The sequence below is a fragment of the Oreochromis aureus genome, linkage group 10, assembly GCF_013358895.1.
Source record: "Oreochromis aureus strain Israel breed Guangdong linkage group 10, ZZ_aureus, whole genome shotgun sequence".
NCBI lineage: Eukaryota > Metazoa > Chordata > Actinopteri > Cichliformes > Cichlidae > Oreochromis > Oreochromis aureus.
The window spans coordinates 28,627,813-28,653,151 of NC_052951.1; the positions used below are offsets into that span (position 1 = coordinate 28,627,813).

Genomic DNA, 25,339 nt, shown 5'->3' on the forward strand with positions numbered 1-25,339 from the left:
TTTGATGACCCAAAAGCGTGAAAGTCAAAACATGAAATCAGTTCATATAAATTATACATAAAGGCAAAAGTTGTTTTTTACAATAAGGCAATTTCACTAATGCAGAATTCTGTTCTAGTTCAAAATCTAAATTTGAACTCTTCCACTTACGCACTAATTAAGGATTTAAGGAAGAGATTCATTCGTGAGCTTTAAGGATTCTAGCCAATCAACTTTTGTTTACTCCACTGGCAGATTTTCTTTTTTCTCAAAACAAGACATTTTTGTCAGTTATATTTGGCTAATTTCAAGTAGAGCTCTTTTTGCAGTGTACCCTGTAACTGGTAAATAAAGCTCAAGATGAGCTGAAATATCTTATTACGAAATAGTTAGACATATTTTCCTGGAACAAGCTTAATTTTCTTGTTAAGAATATATTTTGTTTTTAGACAAAAAAGAGAAAACACGTCCATAAAGGAGGTTTTTTTACTTTCTTAAAAAATCCTTTTTTGCAGTGTAGGGTTAATGACACTCTTCATCATGCTGTACGAATTCAATTTATATTTTTATATATTTGGATTTAAAAAAAATATGACACTAATAATGAGGTAAATGAGGCAACATAGGTTTAGTCTCACATAATAAGCTAATGTCACACGAAAAGTCAGAATTGGTACTTACTAATTTACAATGCTAAAATTCATCCTCCCTTAAGCTAACTTTGTTTCCTTTTGCTGTGATTGCTCACCTTGTTGTATTTTCTGTGTGATAACCATCAAAATCATCAGTTAGCACTTATTTCTTCATTATGACATCATTAATGATATCATATTTACATATTTTTCAACCCATTATTAACAAGTAATCATATTCTTACTAAACTATTACAATTCTCTTTTGCCTTTGTCTGCATTTTTAATGTTTTTACTTTATTTGTCTTTGTTGTCGGCATTTGAATTATCTGACTTTAAGCTCCAGCAGTAAAGTTATATACTGCATGTATATGATAATTACATGGCACTGATTTTCCCATTGCCACATTATTAGCAAGCAGTAAAGTAAAGTGCTAGTAAAAGAGGTTTGCAGCCAAAAAGTTGGTTCATGCTGGAAACCACTAAATCACAGGACCTCAGCCACAATGACTTACTCGATCTGTTGGGAGGAAAACATGGAAAAGTCGTGTCTCACCTGGTTGTTATACATGTCTGCACAACATCCATATTCAGCTGATGTTGCTCTGCTGTACTACAAAAAGTAGTTTCAATCTGTTGCTAAAACCTTCCAGAGAAGCAATAGAAGGTCACCCATTGTGCCTGTTTTCTGACTCTGTCCTACAAATCTTTTCTTGAAAGGCAACATAGAGCCACTAAAAATCCAGATAGAAATGTTATCAAGTTGTCTAAGATGCTCATGCTCCCAAAAATTAAAGGAATATTTTGAGAACACAATCTGATCTTAATGGGAAAATAAATCATGCTGGATTTCTATACTAATATGGACTGGATAATAGTATCCATTCCTTCTTCCTCCAGCAACTGCGTGCAAATTCTTGGACATGAGGGATATTCTTGTGCTCTAGGAGGAACCCAGGAACCACTGCACTAGGATGAGGTCATACTGAACGACGTTACAGCATAACATTCTCCATAGCTTCTCCAGACTGCTCATGGTGCTCATGGTGAACCTCCTCTTATCTGTTAAAAGCACAGGGTACCAGTGGTGGACCTGCCAGTTCTAGTGTTCTATGCCAATCAGGCCGGAGGGTGAGCAGAGGGTGAGCAGAGGGCTCACTAGAGGACGTTGGGCCCTCATCCCACTCTCATGAAGTCTGTTTCTGATTGTCTGGTCTGAGACATTCGCATCATTGGCCTGCTGTAGGTTACTTGGTAGGACTGCGACAGTGCTCATCCTGTTCCTCGTAACCCGGTCCTCCTGATGGGTTAAGGGCCTTCTACAGCCCTGTCCAGCTATCCCAGAGTAACTGCCTGTTTCCTGGTATCTCCTCCATGCTTGTGTTAGTCAGTCAGAAAGAATCAGGAGGATAAAAATGTCAGTGGCCCTCACCTGTAAAACCATTTCTGTTTTAGGGGTTGTCTCATTGTTGCCCCTCTAGTGCACCCGTTGTTTATTTCATTAACACCAAAGCAGCCGAAACTGATTAACAACCCCCTCTGCTACTTTGCTGACCAGATCAATATCCCACAGGTTTAATTGACTTGATTGACGCTATACTCTGACTAAAAAGTGAGAGTAGTGTATGTTCTTTTCTATTTCCTCTGCTCTGATTAAACTGATTATCAAGCTTAGACAGTTTTACTTCCTCAAACTTCCGTACAGGACTGTATAAATTCTTGTTCTTCACAACAGTGCCCACTGCAGTCCCCAGAGATACACTGAAGTCTGGCAAGTCGAGAAACACGAGATCATCTGACAGGTTGTAGCAAACACCTCTGTCCTTGTTACCTAAGCACGTAGAGGTAGACCTGAAAGTGAGTGCTTTCAAAGGTGTGTAAACATGCCTGTGTATGAAGTTACATTAAGTACAGTACAACAAACTGAAGCATGACACTCGTGGTAAAAACGCATTTGCTTTTCTTTCCTTTTCCAAATAAGTTTGTTTAATCTGGAGCACCTGTCTGGTTTTCTGATTGCTCCCTCGTCAGAGGTTGGTGCAGATCTCAGGGGTGAATAAAATGAAAATAAAATTACTACTGATAGATAATGACTGCCAAAACTATCAAAGTAAATCCCTTATTATCCTTTTTGCTTAATTGGGGTTTTTAACCTGATTAAATCTGCTCCCTGGAGATGGTAAAACAGCCCCAGTTTCTTTTTGGATGTGCCTGCCAGTGTTTGCATACTGACGTTTTGACGTAGGGGTCAGAGAAGCCGTTGGCATCCATGGCGGCAAGGTGAGCACAGCGTATGATGCCCACTACCAGGCAAGACTTCTGGGTGTTGTACTTCAGAGAAATCATGATTCGTCCACGTTCCTCCAGAGACTTGTCTTCCGTCTTGACCTGCAGGGTGGAAATGAGAAGATTTAGGATTCAAAACCAGCAGCTGAGCTTTCAATAGACTGACATTTATGCCAACAAGCATCTTGGCCAAAAATCAAACGCAAATATTGAAGAAAGTCAAGCGACTCACAACAAAAGGATGATGCCAGTGTGACCACAAACATCTGTAACATACAGTCTTTTATTTTTATCAGGCTTGGATGAACTTTTTCTGCCACCTTTAGGTTACCAAGAAGAACAATGTTAAGAAGCTGTTAAACCTGAAAAAGTAACATCTAAACCAGGGATTTCAAACTAATCTTACATCCTGGGCCACAGACACATATACACATATCATGAGCCAGACCATTAAAAATACCCCTTATGTGGGTGTACAGAAGTTTAACTACACATGTAATCCCTGCGATATCGTAATGTAGAAAAAGTGCAGTTTCAACAATATGTCTCACTTTTTCTACATGACAAAGCGATGCAGCGATAGCAAATGAAAGAAATCTCTTGGGTTTAAATTGTAAGAAATGAATGAATGAAAGTTCTAGTAGCTCATTGTTTAGACCAGTGGTCCCCAACCCCCGGGCCACGGGCCAGTACCAGTCCGTGAGTCGTTTGGTACCAGGCCACGAGAGTTGAGGCTCGGGTGTGAAATTTATGGTTTTCAGGGTTTTTATCATTATTTTTTTAGCGTTTTTATCATTAACTCAGTTTCCCTGGGTCTTTTCTTGTGTGTTATGAAGAAATCTTCTTTTTTTTGGTACCGGTACTGGTTTTAATTTGTTGTATTTATCCGCGACACCTTAAAGGCTGGTCCGTGAAAATATTGTCGGACATAAACCGGTCCTTGGCGCAAAAAAGGTTGGGGACCGCTGGTTTAGACTGTTCTGTAGTTATAAAACTGGGCGATGTCTTTATCAGTAGGAAAAGCAGTAAAACTTATGAAAATACAGTTACAAGTCTAAAATTTATGCCCTCATTTACATTTTCCAAAGCCATCCAGTGAGCTGGATTGAAGTCTTTGCTAGGCCGATTCCCAGATCTAAACAATATAACTTAATCCTTAAAATTCTTCCTATCCCATGACTTAAATCAAACTGGGAATGCAGTTTGATATAAGTTGATTTAAGGTCTTCTGCTGGAAAAAAGGGAAATCACAGGCTAACCATCTCTCTTCTTGTGTCCGCCTCCGCTTTCTAAAATTGAAACATTTTCACTTACATAAGCTGAAATGCAGTGAAAGATGTGATTAAACCCCATCTCATCTGACCCATACCTTTTGCTTATGCTAGAAACTTCCAGGATTTTGGAGGAACATCTTTGTAACCATGCCATGTCCTTGGCACAGAGACTGCATATTGCTCGTTTATTATTTTGAAGGGTCCCTGAATTACCCCGAATTTATTAAAAAGAAATTAGATGTCTTGGCCTTTGCCTCTCTCATTGCCACTACAATCATCCCCCTACACTCAAGTCATCAAAATCTTTCCGAGTCCTACTAAGAAATGTCACATGGGTGTCTTTCCTTTTATGTTTTGGTAAAATACTTGCAGCCCCCCATTGATTACACACGTACTGCTTTCCCATGTTATGTACTTGAATTCTCAGGGATGTTGAACCTGTGCTGCACAGCTGCTTATATAAAAGCAGTAAAACATTACCTCATCTTGATCCAGTGAAGGAGTGGGAGGACAGGTCTTTTTTTTTTTTACCTTCTTTTAATTTTACCTTAGTCTATTCTTAGCTTGCTCTGGCTCTTTGTAGCTAGGCTTCTGTCTTTGCCAGGACATTTCTGTTCACTCATGTAACCTGTAAAGTTTCCAGCACCTACAGTCCTAGCTGTCTAGACAAGTACGTGCCTTAAAAATCAGCCAAACACTGATTGGCTGATTGATCCCATCTCCGTTGTAGATGATGAGTTAATGGCCTCATCAAAATTAATTTACCATGTTCCTCGAGACAAGAAAAACATCGGAACTGACACATGATCTGCGTGTTAAAAGTGTGTCTCCAAACTCCCCCCACCACAGATGAGCACTGCTGCATTTACTTTTAGTATTCCTTTATTTTTAAATTCTCTGTTTAAACAGGAAATCTCATTCTTAGGCTGCTGGATAGCATCAGTCATACTGACACCATTGCAACTGCATCAATCATAATCATACACGGTACACAACTTGATAGCTTGTTAAATGATCACAAGGTGCAGTCAAAATGTGATGACATGCCTCAGGAACAGCAGCAAAATCGGACAGAGAAACTAAAGAGACCACATCCTAGCCACTGAAACGTTCTCACCGCGTAGCTGGCTACCAAGTGAAGGCAGGAGGCTCACAATGGGTTCTGCAAGCTGCTGATACACAGCTCCACTTTCTCATTGTGCAAATCAAGTATTTTGAAATAGGAAACCAGCTTCTCCACAATTTCTTCCCACTGTGCTTAAAAGTCCAGGAATTTTCCAATCCTCCCTCCATCCTGGGAGAAAGCAACACAATATGTAGCTTTCTTGGCACAAAAATAACATTAGAGCAAAAAAATACAGGCTTCTTCAATGGTTTTGGATGGATTTGTGTATGTGTGTATATACATTTGTTTTAAATAAAACAGTTTGTTTTTAAACAAAAGAAAAAAAATGTTGTCTGAATAATCTCTATACTTCTAATTTTCTAGATCTACCTACATTGTTAGCACATTACTCAAAAAAATTAAACACGTATTTTTTAACATTCATTTACTCCGTGGCCCTTAGAGGTCAAATGGAAAGAAAACACCAGCAAATAAAAAAACGTTTCAAAAGCACACAAAACACGACATAAGTTGAATAAAACACAACGGAAATAGAAAACAAAACAGAAGTGTTTCTGGGGACACAATAAGGTGACGGACCAGTATCAGTGAGCAAAACATGCGAAGGATCGAACTGACACACAAAAGAAGTGGAGGATTCATCTGTGTTTACATAATGCCGTAGATACGATTGCTGTATGCTGTTCACTGTAAGCTTGTCCCCTGAAACGCTGTTGTTTTGTGTGTTATTTGTTGTTCTTGTTTTTACCTTTATAGCATTTATGTTCTATTTCCATTGTATTTTATTCAACTTCAGTTGTATTTTCTGTGCTTTTTGCAGCATTTTTCTTTTTTCCTGTGTTTTCTTAAGTTTCAGTGTGATCCAATAATCCAATGAAAATAACTTCACAGCAAATTTTCCTCGAAGGGAGATTGGACTTAGTATACTTTTTGCTAGTTCCATATTGTATTCTTGGACTCTCCTGCAGTAGCTTTGCATGCTCCACTGTTCAAAAATAAACCTTATTTACAGAATCAGCCCCTCGCTTTATCCTCTGACTGAAACACTTGATTTTAGCTTTTTTTCCTTTAAGCCAGTTTTCTTCTGATCGGTTGCCCCTCATAAATACAAGATTGAACCAAAGGCCTGTTCAAATCTGTCCCTGTGACATCATACAGATCCAACAACAGGAAACATTCCCTGAAACTGATCACTTAGAGTGGTATGAAATAGCTCAGAGTGAAACTCAAGGCCAATATAATATGAGCATCCACTACTACAGCAGTACATTTGTCTACAAGTCTCATCTAGGAGCTCGGTTTCAAGAGATTCTTGATCTCCCTGGTTTTACCTGATCAAATAAATAAATAGGGAACACAAGTTCACTTTAACAACAAAAGAGAAGCCTTACAGATACCAAAATGTCATCACAAATCCTCGTCTTATAAAACATCCTTGCCGTTTTGTGTTCTTTTTGCCCAACAAGTTTAAACTTCAGTCCAACTGAGTTTTATTTATATATTTTATTTTATTTATATAGCACAAAAGGTGCTTACAGTTGCTCTGCCATTTAGAGGCCTCAAAGCCAGCCTGAAAGCGGGTTAATAGTAAAGAACACTCCTCAGTTGAGGAGGGGAATAAAACAAACAAATAAACAAAAAAACTCTGTTGAAGTATAAACTTTGGAATATCAGTGATCATATCAGCTGTAATGATCTGTTTTGTCCTTGATAAAGTGTTCTCATAATAAATTTTTTAAAAACTATTTTAAAAAATATCTGCAGCTTCTGCAGAATAAAGTTAATTTCTGCATGAATAAAATATGGCCCTAACATTATGCTTGCAACAATGCAAATAGATGAACTTATGCAATTTTTCCATATAATGTATGCATTGCTCTCATACAATGTTTACTTTTACCTGCTACCTTTTAAACAAACTCCACCAACCTCTACCTCTTACCGACCTCCAAGATTACATCCTGAGTTCGGTAAATTCCACACTGAATTAACCTACTTGCTTATCTCACCATGATGTGGTGCTTTGTTGTAAAAGACAAAACAAAACAAAACAAAACAAAGAGCAGCTATGTGTTGTCTGTTTTTAAAAAGCAGCAAGTTTGAGTTGATTGTATTTAACATTAACTTGGTTTAAATGGGACTGAACAACTTCAAAGGTAGGAATTTAAAGGTATCTACAATTAAAAGGGAACAAATAACTGTGGTGTCCGCATAAAATCTGAAGACAGCATTTGATAATTATCATACAAATTATTTATATAGAGAAGAACAGTGGTCCTAATTTGGAACCCTGTGGAACTCCATGGAATATGGGGAGTAAAAGAGGAAAAAGACCCAGCAAAGTAGACACACTTTGTCCTGAGAGTACTTTGGAAAAGAAAAAAACAGAAAAAACAGCCTGATTTACTACAGTATGAGTCAACCTATTACGTCAGTGCTCGTTAGTTAAATTATTGGTAAAACAGACCTGTACAACTACCAGTTATTCACGACAATCTTATGAATGTACTTTTCTACTATACAAGTTTGTGTTGGCCCACAGAGCACTTCTTGTTATCTAGAAAGAAAAAAATACTTAAGTGTATGAAAATGACAGAAAGGCAGTTCAGAAGCCGAAAGAGCTTTTTTTCCATGTCCAGTGACTTAGAAATGCAATTTACCAGCAACTCCTCCACAGCTGCTGATTATGTGAGTAATTCATCATTTTTCCCTTTACCTCAGCACTTATTTTTATCCACACACAGGATAAAGCCACTCATATCAACATAGCAAAGGCAAATGAGTCTAAAGAACTTTAAGCTAATCGAGAGCTACTTGAAAGTGCCTGGACCACTGAAAACTGTTTGTGCCATTTCAAATTAATATTCATTAAATTTTCTGTCTCAGTTCCTTCTCTCATCTCTGATAGACTGGATGCTACAGTGAAGTCAAACTAAAGACCTTGATTTTACTGCAATAACATAGTACATTGACTCATTTCATTTTCAGGTGCTAAGTTTTATATGTTGTAGAGAATAACAGCTATAGCTGATAACACTGATATAGCTGTGTGGTTTGAGTGTGTCTGGATCTGCCGTCACTGCCTTGGAGCGCCAGTGGGGGAACTATTTACTGTGAGCAAGGAAGGAAGTCCCACTGAGATCAAATCTCTTACAAAAGGGAGACTACCTCAAAACATTTAAGAAATGTAACAAATACAAGGTAAATAGCAAGCTATACAATAAACAAATAGTAAAAAACACCCGTCACTCAAAACATCCACATTTCAGTTTACGTTAGATGGGGAGGAAAGTTGCTGGAATTTGGATTTTGTCTCGAACACCTGAAGCAGGGGATAAAAAGCATCAGCTTTTAGATGTAAGCTAGTTCATGTGGTTTTCTCTTCCCCTCACTGTAAGAGCCGACTTAAATCAGTGATTCTCTTGTTGAAGTCACAGTGCATTTCATAAATAATCACTTGTGTGGTGACCTGGTGAGGAACATAATTTAAATCACAGAAATTTTAAGATCATTTGGAAAAGATATTATCTCCCCTAAATCACTTCAGCTGTGTTATGTGAGCTTTATTTATTTCATTTTTTGTGAGCTTTTGGGAGATTTTTCCAACTTCTGTTGTGTTTTGTGTGGTTTTTCAGCAATTTGTTTTATTTTTTTGTGTGTGGCCTTAATTTGCAGTGTGTTTAACCTCTCAGGGCCACCGTATATTTAAGAACCAGGCAAACCACTTCAATGCATGTGCAGTGGCAAAATGTCCTTTAGACTACTGCAAGATAATTTTGGTCATAGCATTTTTTGGACTAGTTAATTCTCACATACTTGTAAATGGAGTAATAGAGACAAAGTGTACATGGTGCATTCATAGATATATTATGAAAACTATGTAAAAGACAACAACTACAGTCCCTGTTAATTTGAGTGAAAGCTGCTGTCAGTATGTCAAAAGAAAACTTTTTTTTCCTTTCTAACTCGATTTGCCAGATAATAATAAAAAAAGTTTGCATATGTTCTGAAAAAGTTCCACAACATTTAAATATTACTGGTTTCGTTTGAATGAAATTTTTCTGCATTTTTCAGATACATCAACAAGCAGGTGAATAAAATGCGTGTTTACCAGATAACCGGCCATAAATGTCCTTCAGGAGTTCACAGGTGGCCAGAACCATGACTGTAAATGAATGACAATGAGCTCTGAAGCAGCTGGATGTATAAATAAGCACCTGTTTGCCAACAAGTCAAGATATCAGCTTAAAATATGATCACTTGTCCCTATTGTGTGCATAAAAAACCCGCTCTCATTTCAAATGTGCCAAATCCTTTGTTTTTTCAATGCTGCTGGTGTCTCACAGAAAAGGACAAGGTATAATTTGGCACCAGTGCCTGGATGCATCGCGTTTAAGCAACAGCGAGCCAGGTCTGTCACTCCCAACAAACAAACAAAGCAAAAGACAAAGCTCCAAACGGGATGCAGTCCACTTTCTTGTGGCTAATAAACAACCCACCCATCCGTCACCTAGCCAACTCACTAATGGAGATTTTGTAGCTCGGGGCCGTGATCTCTCAGCGCCCAGTGTTGCTGCAGCTGGTGCATCAAAGAACCCTTGCACACCATGGTGAGTTGCAAGCACTATCTGGCAGAACAGCATTATTTGATGCCACAGGGTAGAAATGCATTATCGCAACTTCTTTTTTCTGCCTCCAAGTGGCAAGAACCTCCCAAAAAATCTTAGAGACAATGACCAGTACCACTGGCAAGTTGTTGATGTAAAAACACAAAAATATACCTAAAAACATTGCAATATTGTCAACATTGACAGTAACAAGCTCTGAACACAAGATGAATAAAAGCTGGGGTCTACCATACCAGGCAAAATCCTAAGAGCTAAGATCCCGTGGGACTTCTAGACAGACAGACAAACTGGTGATGGCTAACCAACCGGATATAGTAGTGGTGGACAAGCAGAAGGAGACAGGTGCAGTGATATACCAAGTGATAGAAAGAAGAGATGAAAAGCTGGAGAAATACCGAGGGCTGAGAGAAGAGCTCGAGAAGATGTGGAAGGTGAAGGAAACAGGAAACAGTGGCTTCTGCAGATCACAGGAACATCATCCAAGATCTGTGTCCAGAAGAGAGCAGTCCAAGGAACAGCAAAGATACTGCAGAGGACCCTCAAGCTCCCAGGCCTTGGGTAGAGGACTTGAGCTTGAAGGATACATGTATATAGATACGTATCCACATAGCTGCCCGCTTGGATACAGCAGCCCAGATTTGAGTCTGACACGTGGCACTCTTTTGTTTCTCACCACTTTCCTGTCTATTTTCACTGTTTCACTATCAAAAATTGGCAGAAATGCCCAAAAAATCATCTAAAAAAAAAAAAAGTGCCCTCACAAGCTGTGCAATCTATGATCTTTGCTGCTAACACCCCCAAAACTCCCACAATAATCAGAAAACAATATTTAAATGAAGTGCAAAACTGGCATAAAGAAACAGCTCTGCAGACGCAGACTGCTGCCTCCACCACACACTCTTGTACTGTGTGTAGGAGACAGGGCTCAACAATCTGTCCAGCAGTATCCACAGCAGGATACTAATCAGATATCTCCAAGGAGCTGACTCTCCCTACATGAATCACACATGACTTTTACAAGACGTCTCACTGGACTGGTGACGACATTCAACTCATCTAGCGTGCCAACATGTTTCAGTTGCCACTTCAGCTTACTCTCAAATCCATTTTGTCCAGTTGTGATTTTGTAGTTTCTGTCTTCCTGTATTCTTTAACAGAGCGCACTTTAGGAATCCACGACAAACCAAGAGCGCCGAGACACATACAGTAGCGAGGGAGGAAGCACAAACCTCAGGCTGCCTGGATAGTAACAAGCCCAGCATGCCTGACAAGCGCTGACATTTTTACAGCACTCACTGTCTTCTTTTCAGTTTCACACTCACAGATCATTCATTTAGCCTGAACACCAGCCCTTTGCTAACAACTCTTTTTTATGCCAGCATATAAATAATCCATACCAAGAAAGTAGCAAGTAAACTGCATTCACTGCGAGAGTGACCACAATGGATAAAATGACAGTATTTTTCATACATAAGGCGCACCGGATTATAAGGCGCACTGTCGATTTTTGAGAAATTTAAAGGATTTTAAGTGCGCCTTATAGTCCGAAAAATACGGTAGATAAGAGTGTATCAGAGGGACAGCTCAGGTAAGACTGCAATAGTTTGGACATGTGCAGAGGAGGGATAGTGGATACATTGGACAAAGGATGTTGAAGATGGGTCTTCCAGGCAGGAAGAACAGAGAAAGCCCACAGGGAATATTCATAGATGTAGTGAGGAGGATTTGCAGAGGGTTGGTGTGACAGAGGAGGATGCTGGCACTATTTTTTTTTCGTTTTCATCTCACACACCCCAAAAATCACTATATGATGAATAAATCGGTTACATAATTTTCAAAATGTCAAACAACCCCTTAAACAGGACTTTACAAACCAACTGATGGCATCACAACGACAATATCCATCTTTTATATACCATCTTTGTATGAAATACTAGAGAAGAAAAACAATGGCAAAATGGTTTGAGTATCTTTGCTTGGATCAACCATGGGGTGAAAATTCTTTCTGATAGTAACACGCATGTGTAAGGTGCTCATGCAGGTGTGGAACAGATCAGAAGCAAATAAGGGAACAGCAGCGGGAAAGGAGCACCCACAGGAGAAGAAGGAAATCAGAAAGTATGTGCAAATCCTAACTGCAACATTTTGGCTCAATTTTCATTTTTCAAACTAAAAGCAGCATATGGTTTAGTGGTTTTAGGGTTCCTAATACACTGGAGTGGTTTGAATGCAAGGCCTAAATGTAGTAAAAGCTTTTCAAACAAAAATTTATAGATGTCTCCTAAGATGTGACTCCTCGTGCAGCTTTTATGAATCCCAGTTTCCTTTTTCTATTAATCTGTTCAAACATAAAATCAATTAACATAACCAAACACACCGCCGTGCAGTGGTGTTTACTTTACATTTTCCAGCTACATGTACCATTGCCTCAGGGAAAACTCAATTATGATTGGCTAGAGGATGTCCATTAATTGAATTTAATGCACAGCATTACCGGATACCTCCGATGAGACCATCTCCACATCACTCTGAATGAAAGCAGGCACGGTGCTAAATAATACAGTGAAATATGTCTCACTCTGTGCTCGCTTCATTATTTTCTCCAAAGATTGACAACAAAGCAGCGCATACAGTAGGTAGCAACCCAGCACAATAATATTCCAAGTGTATTGACTGGGTCCCAGGTATTACACAGCCCCTCAGGGGTTACCAGGGAAACAGAGGTATTACCAAGAAAAATGTCTGATCATATGCCAGGATAAAGGGGAGGGTGTCTTTGACTGGTTCACACTATTCTCCCAGTAATCAATTCAAAAATTTAGCCATGCACTTTAAAGTGAAACCCCTTCCCACAAGCCTCCATCTTTTCATATTATTTATGGTAACAATACAACAAAGAAATTCTGACATGCTAAGAGGAACACCAGTGTTTGTCTGTGACACAGGTCACGTCTGAATCTCTTTGAGAGAATGCGTGGGTAGTTCAGGATTTGAGGCTTTAAATGTGTGCAACAGGAAGCTGGGTTGAAATACATCTCCTGCCAATGTCCTGGTAGGATCTCTTAGATCAACACCTCTCTGAAAACAGTGGGGCGCTAACTATTGTGCTGATGCAAGAGAAGCGGCTGAGGCATACAGAGCACTGGCATTCACACACATATTCCACGCAGAGAGGATAAATAAAGCTGTGCCCGTAACAGCAGAGGTAAAAACAGGTGAGAGAAATTGTTGCTCAGAGGCTTAAGAGGAATATTTAGGCTTCTCAGTCTCTGGTTCTCTCGCCTTTAAGGAAAAAACGTGAAGTGCCTCGTTTGTACTTGTAGTAATGTGATTATCTCCTCATTCAAACTTCCATTCCCACGTTTGGCTGTGGAAATGCTGAAAAATGTCAATGTTTGCAGTAGATTTCAAAGAGCTAAAGGCAGCAGCATCGAACAAATGAAGCCAAAGCGTAGGTGAGAAAAAACGCAGTTCTCTTAACAGTCACAAGAGGCTGCCCCCCAAAACAAGACAATGCCACAGACATCATTAAAGATCGGCGTAACATCTGAACAGTGAAGTCAGCATCTGAAACCTGTTTTCCTTGAAATGGCCACCGGGGGCAGACTGCTGTTACAAAAAAGACTTATTGTACAAGTGTATGGGAAGAGGCTCCTCGCTTCCCTTGGTTTGGGTTTCACTTTTTCCAAACTCAATTAATATCTAGCAAGTGTTTGCGGACAAGTCAGACTCCATCTTCTATGCAAACTATCTTGACTGCTATTTACAAGGAGGATTTACGTGTTCAGCATCCAGTTTGCAAATGATTTCATCCCATGACTGCCAGCAATTTCCAGTAACTACTTGGAAATTGGTGAATGCACCTATCTTCCTGCAGATGCCAGATAGTTGGAGCCTTGTGTAAGTGAATGATTAGCTGTTAGCTGTTTAATATTTAAAAAATCCAAACATTGTGGTTCATGCATTTTAACAACAAACTGGCAGGCTAGCCTCTGATGTATCATTCCAAAAAAATTGAAGATAACAAATTGATAAAATTGGCTAAAGTTTCCAACCAATTGTAAAGATGTCTCCTTGAATTTAAAACTATATAGTTTGTGTAGTATATAGCATTAAGAAAACTAACATATCTGTGTGGAAGTGAGATGTTAGAACCCCTGGATGCCTTAATATTTATTACAGTCAACAATAAAAATGCATGCATTCGTTCAAATGACAATGATAAAATTATAATGGAGAGAAATGTGAGAAAACCTTGTTAGAGAGAACAGAAAGATAAAGGTCTGTAAGGCATTTCATGTTCTAAGTTGTACAGGCCATCACATCCATCATTATTAACACTGTCACCCTTTAGCCACATGTGCCATACTCTTTTGTGGCTGAATGCTTTCAGCAAGCATTTGGCATGATGCCGTAGTAACTGTTTCCAGGAAAGACAGATCAACGGCTTTTAAACACGGGCTTACGTAATGAAACAAAATACATTTCGAAATTACATAAAATGTGGCAACAGGGTGAGCTACAAATTTGTGGCCATCTCTTACAGCTAAGCCTTTCATTGTCCAACTGAGTTGAGGGAATACAGAAATATATTGTACAGAGACACTGATCCAAGATTCATTGCCAGATTAGGCTGCTGGCTTCTACTGTTCAGGGCCTCTTGCTGTCTCCTGGTGCCAGTGCTCATTGCAGATCCAGAGTCCAGGCTTGGAGACTCATCCATTAAATTGAAAATGGGCAATTGGTCAAACTCACAATGTTGGCAGGCACAGCAGTCCAGCCTCATTGAAATTACCAAAACATACAAAGTGTTCCTCAGTCTTTATGTCAGCATGTACACACTTTTCATTCGTTCTATATTCTAATAGATGCAGTGCTGCCTTGAATATACATTTGTAAAAGCTTTTAAATTAAGAATTCTCCATGTTTTCATGTCTGAGTGTCATTTGTAAATGTGTATGCAAATGGTTTGCAAACCTCACTAAACCGGTTGGGGGAAAACCTCATATATCCTTTGTGACTAAGGTCACCCACTGATCTCTAACTCTGTGCAATTAAGTTCTAAGGGGAAGATGTCTGAAATTTAAAAACACTACAAAATCATAGTATTTACAAAGATTTGGGTAGTTTTCTGATGAAAAAGGAAAAACAGTTACAACTTTATAAATTTAGTAGAACCAAATTTACAAATGTATCAGTCTGCTGTTTACCTCAGCTGTCAATGCCGGATAACTGTCCACTTCTATTTACTCTGGAAAAGGCTGTAAACCTTTGTGAAAGGAGTCTGATATGGGGCAACTGTCGATAACTGCCACTGATTGGCCCGGTTAGCTACTTTTAGCCGCTGTTAGCTGCTGTTAGTGAAACTATAGCGTTTATTACTATTATTATTATTATTATTATTTATCACGCTTGGTGAATAAACTCTCATATGTTGTCAGACTGTAACTGATTACATGAGACTTGAGGTGAGGAGGAAATGGACACATTTTATTAAGATGATGATGGTGTTGTCTCTTTCCTTTGCATTTTCATTTCTTTGTTGTCCCTCCACTGCACTCGAATGTCTACAACTTTTTTTCTTCCCTTCTCTGCCTTTGGTGTACTACATCAGCGGTCCCCAACCTTTTTTGCCTCACGGACCGGTTTATGCCTGACAATATTTTCGCGGACCAGCCTTTAAGGTGTCGCGGATAAATAAATAAATAAACAAAATAAAACTAGTACCGGTACCGAAAAAAGACGATTTATTCATAAGACACGTGAAAAGACCCAGGAAAACCGAGTTAACGATAAAAACAATAACAAAATAAAGCTGAAAACCGATAAAAACCCTGAAAACCTTACATTTCACACCTGAGCCTCAACTCTCGCGGCCCGGTACCAAACGACTCACGGACCAGTACCGGTCCGAGGCCCGGGTGTTGGGGACCGCTGTACTACATTACATATTTGGCCAGTCTCTAGCCAGACACGTAAAACGTCATTAGTCAGAAGGGAGATGTCCTTTCCGACCACTGTATTCAAATATGGTGAGGTAACATGGCTGCTTACATGAACCACAAATCTCCTCCTATGTATTTTTAATAGATTCATTTTAAGTTTATGAGAATGCATCAGTTTGTTAGAAGATGAAATTACACACTAATCTATGTATATTCATGAATACAATATACATTTTCATATGACCCAGAATGACCCTGAAAAATGACCTTTCAGACTTTAAGGTTACATCAAAGCTTTTCTGTGTTTTCTACCTAATCTACTGACTTTTATATAAGCCGAAGCAGCCAGTTAAAATGCTCCACTGTCAAGACCATCAATAAGACAGGCACTGTGAGCTGCTGGATGAGATGATTAAATGGTTGCTCTATTCTCCCCGGCACACAAAACAACTTCCTGTTTTCAGACAGAGCTCCTCATCCAAGTGCAAGCAGAGCAGAAAGCTACCTGCCTGAACTCCTTTTCTCTTTTTAACCAGTCATAGCTTCACTTCACTTTGCCTTGAAGCAATCTGTGTGAAAAAGGCCTACGAGGCCCTGCTACATGACATATGACAGGGTGGTCCAAAATAGCATGAATCTTATCTGAAGAAAAAATGAAACATTTGTCACCTTTGACACAAATATCTCTGCTCTAAAACCTAAACAGCGATGATTTGAGCTACCCATCTTCTAAAATCAACTCTAGTTTTACTAAACGAATAATAACATGTGGAAATTAAAGAGCATGCCTGCTGTGCGTGGAATAAATTCATCCTCTCTTTGCTGTAGATAGCTGTTGTAAAGCTGCAGGCAGCAGTGTCATGCAGACATACCTGTGAGTCACGTTGTTCCATGTCAGCACTGACAGTATCTACTGATCACACTGTGCAATCCCTCATCTGGTTGTTATCGCTTAGATATGCAGATTTTTGCCACAAATATTTAGATGCAATGTTGTAAATTGTAAACTTACCTGCTTTACCTACTAACCTACTACTAAACTACTAACTAAACACAAATAATAGGATTTTTAACACTAGTACTGCTTTCTGCTCCCCAAAATGCTCAAATCTTTGAATGGCAAATGACTACAATACACTTTAAATGTGGTCATTTTTGGAAGCACAACATGCACTTACATAAACAAACCTCGGTACAAAATCAAAGCCCAGATTGTTCAATGAATAGTAGCTGTTTGGTCCCAGTTTATGCACAAGCATATTTTTGTATTTTTGGATGCTATTTCTCACTCCCACATAGACAACAAAGCATATGAGTGAAGCAACAGGAAGTTGTCTCTCCAAACACAAGACTGTGCTCCACACTCCAAATATGGATGGTCCAGAATTACACTGCATCCACTTTTTTTTAAACCATAAACTGTGTAGGCATTTTCAAAAGGATATTCAATCACAGTTCAATGATACTTCACTCCACTCCCATGCTCTCATAACGCATAATCCACTCCCGCACCCCACTTATGGGCTCAAAACCCAAGGCTCTAATCTGTCATGTGCTTTAAGCTAAATCCTCCCGGGTCCTGTTGTTTCTTGCAATTACCAACATCTATTATATGGAGCACCATGTCATGCCCTGTTGGGATCTTTTGTTATACTATTATAATGGACCTATTATTATCTGGATTTAGCATTACCAGATATTTAAATTTGTTCACACACACATTCTGTCCCAGTGAAAATAATTAGAGTTACACGTTATCAATAAAACAGACCGCATGCCTTCCTTAATTACTCTCCGTGCAGAATTGTAGCTCAGGCTTTGACATGCAGCTGTGTATCTGAAATGATAGCAGATATTTTCTGATGTTTAGCAAAGTCTTCAGCTTTTGCTTCTTTAGACTGCCTATTGTGGATTTTAAGGTTTGTTTTGGATGAATAAGCCAGATTGCAGGATTGATTTCATCCCGAGTTTAAGAGTTGCAAAACTGTGTTTTTTTGATGAAATCTGCACTTTTTTTTTTCCAAACATTGTGATTTCTCATTGTGATCCAAGAGTTTGGTTCAACTGATCAGCATTTAAAGATGTGTTTGCTCATTAATAATGTGTTAAAAGGTGTTGATGAACGGTAGGACAGTGCACCGCTATTCTGAGAAATATCCCCGAAAGACTTTTGCATTCAAAACAAGAATTTATAACCCTGTCTGAAATGTTTTTAGTGTTTTACCTTCAGGTGCATTGTTCCTGTCAACTGCTGTTTCTTACAAACTGATGAAACAGATACCTAAAAACACTTTACTAGCTGCTTCGTCTGGTTAGTGGGTATCAATTATTTCAGTTTTGAGAGTGCTAGGCCAGAAGAGCCAAGGTTTGAAGAGTCAGTGTGTTTATAAAGCTTTGAAAGTTACATAACCTGAACTTTATTGTGAACAAACCAAAGTCTTAACAAGCTCATTAACGTCTGAGACCTCAAGAAATGTTATCGGAGACCTCCGATCTCTTGGGGATACCTAAACAGTTTCTTTCCCTTTAAAAAAAAACAAAACACCAAAATTAAACAACATAATGCACTAACTGTGATTAAAATGTGGATAATAACGGGTCACCTTTTACTTAATGCAAACTAAAGCTTGGTGCAGTTTAAAACTGCACAGGTTCTCCCACTTTTCCTAGGGATCAATGTCAAACGTAGGTGAAGGATAAAGATGTTTTGAAAGTTCACCGGCACGGACCCTGAAACCTGGGAGGTTAAAGCAGAGATCAAATCGGCACAGCATTATGAAATCAATTATTCATGCATGTTGAAGAGAAACGTCATCAAAGTTGCACTGCCTTGACAGCCCATCACTCCCAGTCAGATTGTCATACAGTGCAACAGATGTGGAAAATCAAGCTGTTCCAGTGCTGGTCTTTGTGAACATGAGCAAGCTTGCCAAGTCTAACCCACACTTGAGTCACTTAATACACTGAAAATGATGGACTGCTGATGATGATTATGGTCTTGGCCTACACATAAGATATTGCACTGAGCAGAGTATAATGTTGAGTATTACATGCTATTCAGTTACACTGTTACACACACAAATAAATAATGAAAAAACACAATGACTTCAAGCTTACTGTTTCTCAAGGCAGTTTTCATACCTGGCAACATTAGTTATAATTAAGCAGACTTAGCTCTGCTGACATGAGCTGTTTATCAGAAGTGTTAGCTTCTTTCTTATGACCAATTTATTCACAGATTTGTATATGAAGTGTTTTTCTTAGCAGAATAAAGTGACTACACTGGAAATATACTGGAACAACCTTTGCTTTGTAATGATGACTAAATGAATCTTTAATCTTAAGCTAGGCAGATGCATGCCGGACACAGTAAGGTTTACAATTTGGTCTAAGGATCCAATAAGGAGTAATGTGAAAGTAGGGTGAAACAGCAGTCTGGTCAAAACTGCTTGAGATATGTTGGCAAAAACTGCACCTGGGACAGAAATATGTTGCTTCTATGTGCAAAAAGAGGAAAAGTGTGCTTTACAAAGCAAGAAATATCTCTCACGTTATTGCAGTAAAGATGTGAAATGTATGTCGTTGTTTTTCAAATCGAATTGCATTAAATTTCCTACTAATTTGATGACTAAAGGGCTGTGACCAGACAGTCACACCTATATTTGCATGTTAATTCAGTGTCACTTGTTGCATGATGACTTGCATATTTGGAAAGACAAACATGGGTTAGAATGTCATCAATATAATGCAAATCATGTGTTTGGTCGTCTCTTCATCTAGAAGATTTTGTTTATTTAATTTTGTTATAATCGATAAAAGGATAAGATATGACAATTCATACAGAACTTCTTCTTTGGTGGACATTTTGACTTAAACTTGGCATTTAATAACATGTCTATCAGACAGCAAAGCCATGTCTGTAATTTTGGCACAATCTTTAGGATCTAAAATGTTGCTGTGAGTACAGCCCCGTTAAAATCCCCTCAAGAAACAACAACACGATCACGTTTAAACAACATAAAATTGCAGCTGTGTGTGTGGGATGGAGCAAACTTACAGGTAACTGTTTCTCCAGGCAGTTGTTGAAATTCTTGGTTTGATTGGGCTTCAGCTTCTTGAGAGGGATTCGCGTTTCCCCGATGAACTCGTTGTGGCGGAATTTGTCCTCATCACACACTGAAATCCTGAGATGACAAGAACAGAGAAGTGTAGGAGGACATGAGCAAAGCGAGGTTTAGGTTAAGGTTTGTTGCTGAGAGGAGGCTTAAAGCCATAAAACCAGTCATTTTCCACCATCCACCTTCACGGGGCTTCAATTTGTACTTTGTAGTCGCTGCTGCTAAATCTGTAGGACCACAGCACTCAGAGCACTGAAGCTACAACCAAGTAGTTCTGCAGGGATCATTGTCAGACTCCATCAGCATGACAGGAAATGATGAGATAATTATACACGAGGAAGCGTTCAACCATGCACGGATCAAAAGATTCAAACATACTAAGGTGGAAGGGGAAACTCTATGTGAGAAGACGTCGAGAAAAATTTGACATTGTTCCCGATCATGTCAAAGTCATTTAAGACCCAGTCACGAATTCATCTTGAACACATCTCCATTTGCTCGTCTTATTTACTCAATTAGTGCAGCACGAATCGAACTGTGCTGTGGCGCATTGTCCTTTCCGCCTGTTTACTGATTTCTGTTATGTGCCCACTTTGCATTTGTTTCCACTGAACACACAAACACAAAACAAATCCTCTTTTCAGTGCAAGACGGCGTCCTTTCTAAACAACAATAAAGACGCGGATTTATAATATAACACAGTAGGCTACAGTCGCTTACAAAAGCTAATGATTGATGGGGAACCGAAAGGTCTCTCGCAGTCAAAACCGCTGAGGACCAAAAGGCGCGCGGGGCCACAAAATGAGCTTTGTGTTTTACTGGAGATCTATATTCTTCGCCAGCATTTCATTAAATTTATAATGAAAGCCAATTATTGGTGCTCCCTGCAGACCTATGTTTTCAATAAATGCAGAGAGCGCCCACCGCCCTGACATGACATGATTCACACTCACAGCTACAGCATGCCTGTGTTGGGGAATACTGTTTGTTTCAAGTGCCTTTCCGCTGCATAATCAGCTGCAATACTGAGGAAAACATGCAGCCTTTAGGAGCCCCACAGTGTTAGCATGTTGTATATATGTTAATATGCATCACTAATACAGTAGACTGTATGGGACGTGCTGCAATCAGACTCTCAGTAAAAATAACTGGACAGGTGCTGAATTCAAATTTCAATTTCCAAGAAGAAATAGGTTGCGTTGTTTTGGAAGCATGGAGGCTTTTCTCACAGTCTATTGTTTCTGGAAAATGGTTAATAAAGGTGTTTTCTGTGTGTGAATAGATCTTTTGGCGTGTCTGTCACATCTCATCTCTGCTACATTTGCTTCAGGCCTTCATTGTTGTTGTGGCATTCAGTCCAGTAACAATACAGTATTTTTTTTCTGCTCCGCAACACAAAATAATCAGCAAAATACAGTCACGTATTTGCAGTGTGTTGATAAGGTTGACAGTCGGTTACTGCAGTCCAGCAATTACTCCAGCTGTCCCAGAAGTACAGCGAGTGCTTTGCAGCTTATATTGTGTAGTAGGAAAGCATGTTTTCACAAAATACCTTCAAGCTATTAGAAGTAATGCAATAAAACTTTTGCAGACATTCTGTGATGATTTGGCAGTCACTTGTGCAAACTTATATAGGTGATAAAAAATGTTTTGTGCCCCTTGTTTCTGTCTTGTTTGCTGGACAAGGCCTAAAAAAACTACAGCAGATAACCAGTATCTGAAAGTCACGTCCTCAGGAAATGCGAAAAAATCCAGCAAACACCTGACACAGAACTAGAGAGATGCATCAGGCCCTTCAGCTGATCCACGTACTCTTTGTTTACGCCTCAGAAATGGCCTCAGTGGAAGGGGAGCAGTGAAGAAGACATTCTTGAGAAAGGGAAACAGGAAGAAAAGAGCTGAAGTTTGCCAAATTAAACAAGAACCAGACTGATCATCAGGTCTTACAGAGGAGGTCCAGAGAGGGTCAGGATATGACTGTGAGTGTTTAGAGAAATCATTTGATTTTAATCCATCACACAATACCATCGTGAAAGAGTAAAAGCATACACTTGGATAGAAGAAGACACAGAGGAAAACTATCAGTCACGGACTGGTCTCCTCAGAGCCCAGACTTCAACGTTACTGAAGCAGTGTGACAGACAACAGAAGAAAAACCAGCTAAAATTCAAAGAAGAGCTTTGAATGTCCTTTAAGAAGGCTGGAGAACCATTCGTGAAGACTACTTAAAGAAAGTTCGACTGTGTTGAAGAACAAAGGTCATCATACCAAATACTGAAAAGCTCATTAGAACTGTAAAAACTCTGCCTTTGCCTCTCATACTGTAGCTTCATGCATGCTTGCATGTTTCAATAAATCATTGCACCCATTTCTAATCTTCCTAGATAAATATGAAGAAGTTTTTGCACAGTACTGTATCTAGATAAACATTATATTTAATGGCAAAATGTTACCAACATAAAACATTCCCATTAGTGTTATCTGATTCTAAGAAGGGAGACTTTCAGAGAAACCTCCCTTCTTAGCACAGGGCTTGTTTCTTAGAAAGCGCTTGCTTCTCAGAATGGGCTGGAAATATTTAAAGACAGTTTGAGCTCTGCTTTGTCGTTTGGCATCTGTGCCCTGACATATTGGGTTATGGCATTTGTGAGATGTGTCTGTCACCCCCAGTTTCTCATGTTTTAAATAAGATTACAGCTGTGAAGAGGAGTATTTTACCCCAAACAACAGTCGAAGTTTTAGTGCTCAAATCTAAGTGAAATTAGAAAAAGCAGGTGAAAAAAAAGACGTTACAGTTTAACTAAAATCAACAACCTTAACAATTAGAATATCTCCCTGTGAGGAGCACTTGGCAACTGTGGAGAGGGCGAACTCCCTTTTGACAGGAAGAAACCTCCAGCAGAGCCCAAAAGGAAATAAATGGGGATCTTTCGGCTGACAAACCTGTGACTGATGTTTACTAGAGCACATTTTGTAAGTGTTTGTGAAAGCTGAAACTACAACAGTCTTCTACACGGAAACCTTCGTTAGATGGGGTGAAACAGGGAAGTGAGTAAACTAAGTGTGTGGAGTTCATTAACATGTGTTTAACTAAAAGGGTTTATTTTTAATCAAACTGTATCTTTTCCTAACTAGAACCACCAACAAATAAACTAAGTCCCAAAGGTAACTTGAGGTGTGAATACCAGTCTTTCAAATAGAAAACAGTTAAGTGGAGATTATGTGATTATGTGCAAAATATCCACTTCGACATAGAAACACAAAAGATGATTTCAGCACTGTCAAGGGCAAGAAAACCCTATAACTCTAAAAATATAGAAATGATGGCCAATCAGAAGCCTGGAGATAATGGTTATTATTATCAAAGTTGAACAAAGACGAAGGAGTAAGTCTTACGTTTGGAGAAAATCGTCTCATGCAAACAGTAACATGGTGCAAGTCTGTTGTTAAAAACAAGATAAAGATGCACACGCACAGTAAAACAGCATTTACATGTGGACGATGCTCTAAAAATTGGGTGCCCTCTAGTGGCCATTTCAATGAGTGCATGTCAAATGTCGGCTCAAGGGCTCAGTTTAGATTCGTGGGTGGACCTCGGCATCTTGCAAACTGAAAAACAACTTTTGCAATGCTTTATTTTACAAGGGTGTATTTTAATATAAAACATGTAAAACGCCCCTAACCACCCAGACTAGTGGGGACTTTTTCCAGCGTTATGAAGTAGAAACACACCTGTGTGTTATTTCAGGAACAACACTTTTTTTTCTGAGAGGAGAAACAAACAAACCAAAAGGATCATTTAGCTGAGGACTTGTTCCACCCACATTTATCTTGAGGAAGTGAATTGGAGGACAAATCGATGGAGCCAGTAAATGAAATGCCGTGAAAGTCCCTGAAATGTTTTCACAGCATTCCAGCACATAACATTAACTCTAGAAACACACTTGCTACTGGGGTGCTTGGGGGTAAGTGAAGACAAAAGCAAACTGAAATCCTCCACTGCATACGGCCCACCTGGGATGTACAAAATGATTATGCATATGATTGCATAACCTACCTCCGCCACTTGATTGTACAGTGTTAACACTTTGGTAAAAATACAGGAGCAAAGAATGGTGAAGTAAAAAAAATAAAGTGCTTCCATTGCATAAGGGCACCGCATTTATCTCAGGAAGATGGAGTTTTAGTGTGTTCTCAGGTGTTGTAGTGAAACACAAATAACCAAACAAACAGGAAGTCCTCTCACCCAAACAGAAGTGCTATTTGGAAATCTGACAAATAAAGGATTTCCCAACTGTTATTACGATCTGAAGCTATTCCAGACTCGGCATGCAAAGTCGCAGTGAAAAGGAAGAAAGAGGAAAAGCAACATCATCATTCATTTCTGCTTGAGAGGCTGCTGTTAAACACAGGCTGTAATGTAGTTATTTAAAACAGAAACCAAGAAGAAGAGAAACTGTCAAACATCACCGCTCTCTGAAAATGATCTTCTGAAGCCTTTAAAAACAGATCCACAGCAGCTAAGCACAGCAAAACAACAAAAGACAGATTTATTCTATCCCTCTCTGCCTTTCAACTCTCCCTTCTATTTTTCTTCTTGTTCACTACACACCCCTTTTCTTCCCTTATATCCTTCCTTATGAGATGTGTTTGTTATTTTCTTACTTTGTCTTCTATTTCCCCTTCACTTCCCTTCCTTTTGTTCTTTGGTTTTATTTTCTTCCATTTTCTTCCTCTTGCCTATTATTCCTCCATTTTCATTTTTCACTTCCTTCCTTCTATCCCTTGCTACTTCCTTTCTTCCTTGTTCCATTCCTTGCTTACTCTGTTCCTTCCTTCTTTTGGCAACTTCCCTTTAAACTTTCTTCCACCCATCCCCATCTTTTTTACTGCCTCTTCCTTTCCTCCTTTATTCCTTCCTTTCTTCCTTGCCTCCTTGGTTCCTTTCTTGCTTTCCCTGCTACTTCTTCTTTCCTTACATTGCTTCTTCCATCCATCCATCCATCCCACCATTCATCTTTCCTTCCTATATTCCTTCCTTACTTACCTCACTATTTCATGCTCCCTTCTTTTCTTGCTTCCTTTCTTGTTTACCCTTCTCCTTCTTTTATGGGATTTCTTCCTTACTACCCTTTAACTTCTTTCCTCCCACGGCACCTTCCTTCCTTCCTTCCTCCCTCCCACACCCCCTTCCTTCCTTCCTCCCTCCCACACGCCCTTCCTTCCTCCCAAGCCCCCATCCTTCCTTCCTTCCCTCCTTCCTCACACGCCCCCTTATTTCCTTCCTTCCTCCTCCCACACCCCCTTCCTTCCTTTCTTCCTACTTCCTTTCTCACACATCTCCTTCCTTC

The 25,339-nt window shown here is 39.3% G+C and overlaps 1 protein-coding gene across 1 annotated transcript in view; it reads right to left on the reverse strand.

The window, feature by feature from the left end:
- Positions 1–25,339, reverse strand: part of LOC116328474 (double C2-like domain-containing protein beta) — a gene marked incomplete at its 5' end in the record, with an annotated part of 86,595 nt that overhangs the window by 12,318 nt on the left and 48,938 nt on the right. The window contains 2 exons of the mRNA XM_031750277.2: positions 2,845–2,999; positions 19,928–20,054. Of these exons, the coding sequence (XP_031606137.2) occupies positions 2,845–2,999; positions 19,928–20,054 (282 nt within the window). The remainder of the gene's footprint in view (positions 1–2,844; positions 3,000–19,927; positions 20,055–25,339) is intronic.